Source organism: Helicoverpa armigera, chromosome 15 (genome assembly GCF_030705265.1).
Source record: "Helicoverpa armigera isolate CAAS_96S chromosome 15, ASM3070526v1, whole genome shotgun sequence".
NCBI lineage: Eukaryota > Metazoa > Arthropoda > Insecta > Lepidoptera > Noctuidae > Helicoverpa > Helicoverpa armigera.
In genome coordinates this window covers 3,115,913-3,128,559 of record NC_087134.1, presented here as the reverse complement: position 1 = coordinate 3,128,559, position 12,647 = coordinate 3,115,913, and the positions used below count along the sequence as shown (strand labels likewise).

General features: G+C 38.6%; 1 protein-coding gene across 3 annotated transcripts in view; it reads left to right on the top strand.

Annotated features, from left to right (window-relative positions):
• The window catches only part of LOC110371226 (sodium channel protein 60E), a 158,301-nt gene that overhangs the window by 126,539 nt on the left and 19,115 nt on the right, over window positions 1–12,647 (top strand). For all 3 annotated transcript variants that reach the window (XM_049845219.2, XM_064038216.1, XM_064038217.1), the window contains exons 6-8: window positions 830–1,049; window positions 5,598–5,732; window positions 6,154–6,368. In XM_049845219.2, coding sequence (XP_049701176.2) covers window positions 830–1,049; window positions 5,598–5,732; window positions 6,154–6,368 — 570 coding nt within the window. The remainder of the gene's footprint in view (window positions 1–829; window positions 1,050–5,597; window positions 5,733–6,153; window positions 6,369–12,647) is intronic.

The following is a 12,647-nucleotide window of genomic DNA, read 5'->3' as shown; positions in this document are numbered from 1 at the left end:
GAAGAGAAACTTTCCAATTAAAATAACATTCTGTGAAGTAACTTAAAAATAAATCAGAAAATAATATTTTTAGCATATGGCACAATTTAATTTGCAGAATCACACGTCGAAAATCAAAAAAATAAATAGCAAAACCAAAAGTCTACTGCAATTTACCATAACGATTCGCAGAAATAATTTCCGCGCTGACGAACTCTAACGAAGGGCTTATCTTTCCAGCAAGTTTCTTCAATCAAATTGCCGTAAAACTGTTCAACACCATTTCTCAAGTACGAGTTTGTTCCAAAAAATATATGAATTCAACGAGTAACCATTAATTGGGGAACTCTATGAATTTCAGTCGTTCACATCAATAGGTTTCATGTTCCGAATTTATTTTGAATTAATATATTGAAATAACTGTCCATCATGTTTCCTGGACTCTTTGAAAACATTCTCACTTATTATGTTGTAAAAATGGACTTAAAAATTCACTGTATTTTAGTATAACTACTTGAATATTAGTTCTTGTTATTTTGCTTGAAAGTACAGATAGCGGTAACAATAAAGTGAAAATTAATAGTTAAGCTATTTGAAAAATATTGTTTACGCCTTTAATGCATACAAAGCAATACCTTATATAAACACCGAAGTCTTGAGTTTTTTTTTTTCAGGCTAATAAATTCATAACACATATTTATTTTTAATGAATTCATAAGTTACTGTTACAGCCTTTTTATCGTCCCACTGCTGGGCACAGGCCTCCTCTCACACGGAGAAGGATTGAGCAATCATAATTCATAAGTTAGTAAAGCAAAAATTTATGTATTAACACCAGCTGTTTTCCCAGGTGGATCCAAGAGCCATCGAACTGGATGGTCAACGCAGATGAGGTGCCCATCATCTGCGGTAACCTGACGGGGGCCCGGCACTGTCCACCAGAATGGACCTGCCTCTGCGTAGGACCAAACCCTAACCATGGGTACACGAACTTCGACAACTTCCTGTGGTCCATGCTCACCACATTCCAGCTGATCACCCTGGACTACTGGGAGAATGTATATAATATGGTGAGTTTTTTCTTGCAGTAAATTTTTATACTACTACTAGCGACCCGCTCTGGCTTCGCACTGGATAACAGTATTTCCCCACTATTTTATGGATGTCATTATACGTAAACCTTCTTCTTTAATCACTCTATCTTTAAAAAAAACCGCATGAAAATCGGCTGCGAAGTTTTGAAGATTTAAGCGTACAAACGGACAACGGGACATCAGGAACAGCGACTTTGTTTTATAGTATGTAGTGACAGCTGTGTCAAGGTAAAAACACCATGACAAACAACACCATCACATTGGTAAAAATCGCATAAAAATCGTTTATTAGACAGACTAAGAGCGCAGGAATTGATTATGTAGTACTAATAGTTCTTGCTATTTTTCCATTGGGAAGAAGTTCTCAAGGATATTTTATAAACGATACCAGAAGATTAGGATGACGCGTGATTATCGTCTTATTTAGGATTCTCCGAGGTGTAATTAGCCAAACGTATATCTGCAATATCATGTTGCTAATTAGTATATGATGACTTCAGCTCTGCAGGCGTGTTTGCCACAAATCGATAGGGAAGATAATTGCTAAATACTGGCCTACATTCTATTATAAACACAATTTATATTATTATTTCATTGATAAATTAAAATTAGAAAAATGAAATTCCCTTGGGATTTTTAATATGATGCTAGCAGTGCCGTAAAATGCGATCATTCGATCCTACCTACATTTCGGCGCTTAAAAGCTATATTTCTACCACTAATAAACAAAACCTTATGCACAACCACAACATAATTACAGCAAAACACATAAAATACTTAAACAAAAGTCCATAAAAGCACTCAGTTCATCATACATGCACCTAACTAAACACCGAGAACGCTCCAACGATTTTGAGGTCCACAATTTTATTACGAAGAGGGTCTGCGAGACTCCAGTCAAATGAGCTTTGGGAGAGTTGTGGCTACGGTCATAATGTAGACCTCGGTTACTGGCAACCCTTAATTAATTCTCAAAGCTTTCAAGATGGCCGCTTGGCCGTTACGTATTCAAACGAAATTCTGTGACGTCATTAGTCAGTAATTGCTGAGGTACATGTGTTTAGTTATTTGCGGTTGGTAGTGATTTTATTTGCTTTGAGGCTATTTGAGGAATTGAAGTGGTCGCTTAATGGTTTATTATGAATTTACTAAACAATAAATAATAAATGCTAGCTAGTGTCTCAGAATAGGCAGACAGGCAGATTAAAAGTTTTCTATGCCACACAATACTTACGCCTACACCAATTATAATAAAAAGGGTGCTATAAAAATACTGTTTAACTATTATTAAAGTATTATTTATACGGAAACCTACACATTACTGATTATAAAATAAAATTAGAACTCGTAGTCAAACTTTTCACCGCAGAACCTAACAAGTTAAATGAACATGGTACTCCGACGGGACCAGATATTCGCATATCGTGAATGCAACGGCGACAGTCATCAATCATGCACGTATGCATCAGGATTTGCATACAGCATTCCGAAATCGGATGTAGCATTCGGACGGAGACAGGTTCAAAACAAAGCGAAGTCACGGACTTTTGATTTAGTGGGAGAATAGTACCTACCTAACTAGTTATTTTGTATGTCTACATCCAATGACTTTGAAATATTGTTGAAGTAAAACTTATGCTATTCGATAGAGTAATTTGTAACTGGCCATAGAACACGTTTATTTCATACACTAGTCGCGGTTTCGCCCGCGTCCCGTGGGAACAACTTCGCACGTTAGGATAAAAAGTAACTTGAAGCCTTTCTCAATAAATGGGCCATCTAATACTAAAAGAGTTTATCAAATCTGACCAATAGTTCTTGAGATGACAATCAAACAAACAAACGCTCCAGCTTTATAATATTTTGCCAGACGCCCATATTTCACACGTGCCAAAGGTAACTTAAAACTCAAGTGACTTAAGTACCTACCGACAATATGTATGTAAAACAAGCATGTGCCTAAGTAAGCATAGGGCACGTGCTTATCTTACTTAAGGTCAGGCACGGGTAGTTTTACTAATAAATTACTCTAAACAATCTTCTAGAGAGTAGCGGTTAGAAATATGGTTTCTTAAGACTTGGTTAGAATTCCTGCTCTATTAGAAGGAAGAAGAAAGTTAGTAATGTTATTTGCGCAGGTAGGTATAACGTATTCTTCTCTGCAGAGAGAAAATACATGTTGTAATTTTGCCTGGAGGTTGTAGCCAGTACATACTAAATTAAATGCAATACGAAGCAGAAGGTCCAATTGAAAGTTACAATCCTGAAAAAACACTCGAACATTAAAGAAATTTAAAATAAATTTCACACGGTTAAGTTCCAGCTATGGAACTTTACTTGCTATAGTGCTTGCTATGCTATAAATAGAACTTTAAAATGTATATGGGGTAAATCCCCCACAGCGCTGCTAATGCATGGTCTCGCAATTTATCTATTTCCATCACAGCATTTAATTAGATACGAGTCCCAAATTGCAAGATTCAACACCAATTTCTTTGAAATGCTTTGATGCAACCCTCGAATAAATTCTTCCATGTAGGTACTACTCGACAATATGAATTCTGAATTTACAATGCTTCATTGTAATTTTCGGCAATAATACTCACACTGATGATTATTACCCAGAATATAGTGAGATGAGATATGCCAGAGTGCGCTGCGCCCAATATACACACAAATTTGTTCGCTGGTTGAATAATAATACCGGTCCGTAATTATTACACATAAATAAAAGTTGGTCCGTAAAACGCAATACTGTGTGAATGAAAAAGCAGAATTCCGTTTCAGTTTTCAAGGTTGTCCTCTGCACTACTATTCTTGTTTTGCAGTTATGTTTAAGTCCATTAAAGTTACTGAAAATGATGACGATAGTACCTAACATTACTAACACACCTCTCAATAAATATGAACTTATACTTCACGTCGAATTCGATTTACACCAAGTTAATCCAATAATCCTAGAAATACTTCACCATGATGATTCCCAGTAGGTATTATTTTGATATTAGAAATTACTGTGGAATTATATCTTAACAAGTTTCATACCGATAATAATAAACAAAGCCAACAAGCGGAATATTCAACAAACTCAATACCTCACTTATAATGACGGTACAAGTTTGGACTTGAAACCACAATAACGACAAAATAGGGATATTCGCAACAGTTTCAGTAGCGTCATAACTACCGGTAACGGAAGTTACTTGATAACTGAATTAGGAACTTATCCATATATTAGATGTACGGGAAAAGTTGTAGAGGTAATTTGATTGCTAATGGGTAAACTGCCTAGCCTTTTCCCAGCTATGGTCAGCTTCCCGTCACACTGAATGCAGCTGAGCAGCAGTGTTTACATGGAGTGCCACCCTATATGATCTCCAGAATCCAGTTACAAACACCTGGGCAACCTGATCCCCCGTGGCAAGACTGGTTATCAGACTTTCGGTTTCTGACTCCCAGAACTTCTGCCAAAGACGCCAAACCGGTTTAACGTGCCTTCCGAAACATGGAAGATTTCGTTACGACTTTAGTAGATGTTCACTCATCCATGGACCAACCGCACCAAGCATTGTTTGGGCTTATGATCGACCAACCCGTGTGGTATAACTTAACTTAGCTAGTCCTCATGAGACATTGTTCGACAGTGTTTAATTTTAAAGCGAACACAGAATCACAGTTCGAAATTATTAGGTACCACTATTTATTTATTTATTTAGGATCTCCAACGTAGAATACACAATTACATTTTGCTACCTTTACTATCTCAAAATTAAACCCCTCCATTCCCTTTTATTAGACAAAGGTATTTAATATTTGAGCACACTCCGTAGCTCAAGATATTATCGATAAGGAACCCCACGGTTTCCTCACATATTGTTCCGGTCGGTCCGCCGTGCCGGCCGGTCGGAAACCCAGGAAATGCTAGTGACAACACTATTTATACGTATCCGTTTACGTTTGGACCGGCTCGGCTAATCTGTATGCCTTTGTCAACGGCTGAAAAAGTCGTAGAAGTCTGACAGCGAACTAGTAGGTGGAAGTCGTTGCGTTTAATATGGCGGAAATATTTCTGTATTCCGGGGTATATAAAAAATAATGCTTACTACCTACATTAGGTGAATTCTGACAAATACCCTACACTTACTAAACTTTCAGAATTACCTTCTTTACCTTATTCAAAAGCGTGTACCATGTGTAGGTAGATACGAGGAAATGACGTTTAAGAAGAAAAAGTATTTTTATGTGGATTTTAAATATAAATATCATCATCATCATCTCAGCCATAGGACGTCCACTGCTGAACATAGGCCTCCCCCTTAGATCTCCACAGATACCTGTTGGAGGCGACCTGCAAAATATATATAACTTCGGCATATATTTCAAAACTATCGCTGATTGTAGTAATTGCTGAGTGTTTGTCCTCAGCACGATGATATTCACTCAATACGGCTCCATCTCAATTTTCCACTGATGGTCACCATCACTACCTACTACAAAGCCCTAATCCAATACATTTGTGCACAGGTGCTGTCATCATGCGGGCCGATGTCAGTGTCATTCTTCACGGTGGTGGTGTTCTTCGGGTCGTTCTACCTCATCAACCTGATGCTTGCCGTCGTCGCGCTCAGCTATGAAGAGGAGTCGCAGATCACGCAAGAGGTTTGTGCTGGTTTTACTTTTAGACTTGATCTCCCTCCGGACGTTGTGGATTACCGTCCCATTGAACTATGAGGGTATGGTATGATGGTGACCGTGGACTATAGTATGTCCTGCGCAGCTGGTTGGTGTCCTTGAATTAGAACAGCCACCGTAGTCGAAATCCGCCTAAATGCCATTACTATTATGTAATAACGAATACCTGACTTTAACTATTACGAATTAACTATACTTTATTTATTACTATTAACGAATAACTTTGAACACATCCTTTGTTTACCGAGATCATTTAAATTTTCTTATGTTCGTCAATTATTTCACCACAGCAGAAAAATATAATTATCCAATTTACTAACATACTTATGTATCTATCCTGATGACGATATTTAATAAGAAAATATTTAAAGATCCAAACCCTGTTTAGGAAAGGAAGAAAGACCTGAACGAGCATCGAGACGACTCCACGTTCAGCTTCGACCCCACGTCGCTGGCGGTGCGAACTCTCGCCAAGGACTCGAAGAAGCGGATAGACGCTCGCAAAGGCCTCCTACTGGCCTCATATTCAAGGAAGAGGACGAGGAGACGTAAGCGCGGGAGGAGTGCTATTCATCATGCTGCGGCGGTGGCTGCTGTGGCTGAGTGAGTACCATAGATATTTAGCCGTAGATAAATATTTTGGCAATAAGTGTAAAAATAGGTTGTGATTAAGTACTCGAAGAAGTTCATAGGCGCTCTCAAAGGCCCCTTATTGGCCTCATATTCAAGGAAGAGGACAAAAAGACGTAAGCGTGGGAGGAGTGGTGGCAAACGATATCGCGGCCCGACTCGATCTTGGTGGGTTTTTGTTGTAGATAAACTGAGCAGTAGAACTTTTTGTGGAGTGCTGTTTTAGGTAGGTATATGTTTTTATAATTTGCACAAAATAATGACAAATGTTTTATACAAAAGTTAAGATAATACGACTAAACCGGTGTTATGATTTTGACCAGTTTTAACTCTGTCAAAGCCCAAGTAAGACCGCATGTAGTAGCTAGTAAATATATTTTATGTACATTAAACTCCTATTTACATAAAATATGGGAAAATGGTGGTCTCTGAAGGGTGAAAAGATGGAGGAATTCTGTGACGAACTTAAGGATCTTAAGATTCCAGATGATGACAATGACGTTAACACGATCTGGTTGCAACTACAGGCAAAGATCCTTGCAGCAGCCAATAAAGTTCTTGGGCGAACGAAAGGTGGGAAGCGGATACCAAGGGAAACGTGGTGGTGGACGGAACCAGTGCAAGAAGCGCTCAGAGTAAAGAAAGAAGCGTTTAAGACTTGGCAGTCTACCAAGACTGATGCTGATAGAGAGTACTATAAGGAAAGAAGAAACGAAGCCAAAAAAGTGGTTGCTGTTGAAAGATCAAAGGCTAACAAGGAACTTTACGACTCCCTCGAGACCAAAAATGGCCAAAAGCTTATCTTTAAACTGGCAAAGATGCGGAACCTGGCTACCAAAGATATAGCAAAATCTAAAATAGTGAAGAGCCAAGATGGAACACTACTATACCATGACAGTGATATCTTAGAAACATGGTACCAATATTATAACCACTTGCTTAACACAAACCGTTCCACTACGACCTCCTTGCCAGAGGCGAGCAAAAATCTGGGCCTTGTACCACCAATAACACCTCAGGAGGTTAAAGACTCGCTGAGAAAAATGGCAAATAAAAAGGCGATGGGTCCAGATGGCATTCCTATAGAGGTATGGAAGTGTTTGGGTAATGCAGGAGTTATAACACTGGCAAACTTTTTTAGCAAGTTGCTACTGGAAGCCACATGCATACCAGATGCTTGGAGGATGAGTACAATAGTCCCTCTCTATAAAGGCAAGGGAAGCCGGTATGAGTGTAACAGCTACAGGGGTATTAAATTGATGTGCCACACCATGAAGTTGTACGAGAGAGTGATAGATACCCGGTTGCGTATGGAATGCTCACTCTCCAAAAACCAGTATGGCTTCGTACCAGGCATTTCAACCATTGACCCAACGTTTGCAATGACCATGATCGCAGAAGAATACAGAGCAAAGATCCAGCCCCTATATATCGCATTTCTTGACATGGAAAAGGCTTTTGATCGTGTGCCTCGAAGTACCATTTGGTGGAGTCTCAGGAGACGAAATGTCCCAGAAGCATACGTCTCAGTAATTGCCGACATGTACAGGAATGTTCGTTCGTTCATAAGAACTAATGTAGGAGTGACAAAATCCATCCCTGTCACAGAAGGGGTTCATCAAGGTTCGGTTTTGAGCCCATTCTTATTCAGCCTCGTGCTGGACACGCTCACCGAGGACGCTCAACAGAAAGCATCGTGGACTTTTGTATACGCGGATGATGTAGCAATTTGTACAACGACTCGTGAGGCTCTGGAAGACGCTCTGGAGGCATGGAAGAGGCAGTTGCAGGCAGGTGGCCTAGTTCTGAGCGTTTCGAAGACCCAGTATATGGAGTGCAATGTGCCTATCCCCCGTACTGACCCTATAGTGGTTGATGGACAAGTAGTTCAACAGTGCGAAGAGTATAAATACCTGGGTAGCATAATTGCCAAATCCGGAAGCCTGGAAAATAACATTCAGAACCGAATATCAGCCGCCTGGCTTAAGTGGCGCGAGCTTACAGGAGTTACCTGCGACAGTCGAATGCCCATTAAACTGAAAGGGATTATTTACAAGTCTGTGATAAGACCAGTTCTCATTTATGGAAGCGAGACGTGGGCCGTAACAAAAAAGCATGTCAGTACCATCCAAGTTGCCGAGATGAAGATGTTGCGGTGGATGTGCGGAGTAACGAGGCTCGATAAGATCCGTAACGAGTACGTACGCGGTAGCCTTGGAGTACGCGATGTCGCCGACAAAATACAAGAAAAACGGCTGCGATGGTACGGACATGTTAAAAGGAGACCACCTGAGTACATCGGCAATGCGACACTCAATCTCGATATACCCGGTCAAAGGCGCAGAGGCAGGCCAAAACTGCGGTGGTTGAGTGTCGTAAAGAAAGACATGGAAATCTGCGAACTCAAAGAGGAAGATGTCCAGGATAGAGCGAAGTGGAAGAAGAAGATACGGAAAGCGGACCCCGTCACAAGACGGGATAAACGCTAAGAAGAAGAAGAAGAATGGGAAAACTGTCGGAGCAAGACTTGCATGGACATTTCCATATCGCTGAAGTTTTAAAAGATAGGAGAGGAACCGCCTCTACTTCACGCCTGGATTCGAAGTTTCCCGTTACTGCACTTTTTAATCTTCGATGAGCCAGACTGGCAATAAATTGTAGATGTTATAAAATTCGGTATCACATAAAATGGAGGTTCATAATTATTATCTGGTCTCTTAAAAAGTATATGGGAACAAGCAAATCTTTAGCTTTCATCAAAATAATTTACGGATACGTTTGGCAAGACCTTCACTGTTTTTTCAAACATTTTGCGTACCTACAGCTGACTTAACAACTGCAAACATTATTTGACGACTACTCTAAATGGCATCTACCGTCTTTCCTACAGAGCATAAAAGTACAATTTCAATACAATTATTCTCATTAGAGCTATATTCTTTCAGTGTTCGTTTTTATCAAAGCGAAATGACGCAGCGTTTAACCGTAGCTCTCGACGTTTAGCTTGACTTCCATTGCAATTAGTGCTACTGACATTTTAACTTGTATTCATCCTTTTTTCGAGAATGTTCCGTATTTAAATGTCTCGATAAAAATATCAAGCTGCTTTAAATCAAGCGTAATGGTCAATTTTACGAATATAATTTTCTCTGATTACACTGAATCACAATTTTGGATGAGCTCGTGACAAAGTAACCGCTCGCGGTGGCAACGCTTGGCATGGTCTGTCGATGGGTGACCATCTCCCCATGACGAGTTCTTCTGTGTTTCAGAAGTCACGTAAACTGGAAGGCCTCGAGTGTAGACGGTTAGGCAGACAATGAATGATGACATGGTATCATAATTTTTTACTGAAATAAACTGGCGAATCGGATGCTAAAGCCAATCTGCCTTACGAACGAAGTGTGTCTCATAATTAGAGAAATGAAAGCATCTTAAACTGTACACTGCTGCTTACACTTTAATAAAATACAGCCATAATGTTTCGCTATGCCGCAACACCCACATTATTCCAAGAAAAATACATAAATTAAACGCGAATGTGCCATTTATTGAAAGTTAATTACATTGCAATATATTTATCGGAATTTCAATCATCAAATAACATTATACAATTTTATTTCGTTGCTTGTAATATCGTATTTTCGGAAACATAAAATGTTTTTTAAATATTTATCAGCTCCAGAAAGTACGATTCGCTTTTCCAATCGGTACCTAGGTATTGTTCTGAGAAAAAAATATTCTTAGGAAAAATTTAAAAGTACGCCTTTGTTTTGGTTTCCTTTCCGATTTGCTTTCAATTGCTCTGTAAAGTTAGGGCCGACTTTTAGGTAGTAAAAAATATTTCTTGTTCGGTTTTTAAGAACTTGTGTATTTGCTCCTTTTTTATTTACACAGATAAGGTAGTCTAGAGCTCTATAAAGAGCATATGCTACTTTTATCTAGTATCCTCGGAACTCAGATGGAACTGCGGGGAACAGCTACTTAGAACATAATACTTTAGTTAGTGCTCTAAAGTCTACAAAGTCCCATTATAGATCGACATAAAAGACATACCCATACAATGTTATTTAGGTTTAACCATTATTCCGCTATAACAAACATGAGGCCATATTTCTCGTATAAAAATATATGTAGTTGGTAGTATCCAAAGGTGGAATAGAAATAACAATGTGACTACAAGAATACAATGAAACTTCAAACAGTGCAGTTGCAATATGAACCTGATGCTGTAAGCAATCTTTTATACAATGCTTTCTGCGGAATGCTTCCCTTGAGTAAGCGCTCATACTCGCTAGAGGTCATTTTCTTACTTAAATAAAACTTTCAACTGCATATTTATTTGAAATACTCTTTCGAATGTTTCTTGAACGTGTGTTTTATGTAATAGACACCCATCTGGTTATGTTTTTATTAAAGTTGGAAAGTTTGATTGTTTGAAAGTTTGAACACGTTAATCTCTAGGACCGATTTGGAAAATTCTGCCGGTGTTACTTAGTTATCCATTTATTGGGGAAGGCTATTGGCTACTTTTTGTATGGGTGCGTGAAGTAGTTCCTATGAGACCCTTGTGATGCCGCTGGTGAACACTAGTAGGTACTTATTTTGTAGATATCATATAAAACTAGTCGAAAAATTCTACCGGCGGCATTGTTAATTATAATTATATATTCAATTTCTTACTTTTTCCCCAGCAAAAGTTTTGTTAAAAGATATTTACGTTTAATTACGGTTTTCCTTCGACGTGATTTTTTACACGACGCAATTAATTTTTACTCTTCTTATTTTTAATGATGTCGAAATAATTCTTAATTGTGTTTTAAATGGGAAATAAAAAGTCTGTGCCGTAATTAAGATTATATTTTTACACAATTTTCTAATCTTCGTCAAAGAATGAAATTCTAAAGGGAAGGTAGATTCTGTTGAAACATTCAATTTTTTATTTAGTGGAAACACACACGAAAATGACAATTCCATGAAAATAGAAAAACGAACAACGATTGCTGCCAATCACAAAAACTGAAATCGTTGCATATTCATATTTAAAAGCGCGCCAATAAAACGAATCAGACGCGACATCGACAGTTGATTGTTGGGGATTCTATCGGCGACACTCTATTCATACTATGTGACCGTAACTATGAAGAGTAATAACAAGTAAATAGAAATACGGTGTAGTAGATAGATTCGGCAATGTAAGTGGTATAATCACGGATCCAGGAAATATAGCGGAGATGCCATAAGAAAGGTAGGGCAGGCGTCTTCTTGTACATCACAGTAACATACGGTAGGCGTGATCAGTTACTATAACTAACGAGGCATTCGGGTTCCTTGTCAAATCAACACCAATCTGTTAAAAAATTGTGATTTTATAACAAAAAAATGGACGCTACTTTCTTAATAGATTTTGCGTAATGAGAGCTCGGCTAGTCATTTTTTTTTCATGATCCATGGTGCACGTACATACGCACATACGCAAGAGTTATATAAAGTATATGTCTAGTAGATAGATAGGGTGATGTAAGCGGCATAACCGTCGGTATGGCAGCTGCCAACTGAAGTATATCAACGATGCATTCGCTTTGATATCGAGCTCGGATTTAAACGAGATTCAGCATTTTGCGGTGCTCGACGGATGCGAAATTGTTCCGCTCACAACGGTCTAATGGATGATGGAAACCTTTTTGTTTTACGGACTTTTTGCTGATTTCATGATATCATCGTTTAAATGAAGAACGTTTTAATTGAATGTAAATGGCGGATTCTAAATTCAAAACCAACCTTTTTTGAAAAAAAATGCTTTATTTATGTACATTGTACAGGATTATTTTAAATTGCACAAAACTCCCACAAAATGCTGTGAAAAGACAAAAACCACACTTGGCTTAAAATAACAAAATGAGCTTGCCAGCTATAACGTTGACAAGCGTGTCTCACAAACTAATTACAAATCTCGTGATACTACAGAGTAATTATACAAAGAAAACAAACTGACAAACAAAGGAATGCAGTCAAAGAGCTGAGAGCTAACAAGATTCCCGAGTCGGGATTATCACGAAGTTAAGCCAGGAATTAGAACGAGCAAGGAATTATCTCCACCAGCCACGGGACACTTTGCCGACGCGGACGAGACGCAAAAAATAAATAACTGCTCTTTGAGCGATAACATTCAAGGGATTTGCGTTTTGTATTCGAAATAAGCTGAATTCTGAAGCTTTGCATTTAACCAGCTCGTTGGATTTGATGATAAGA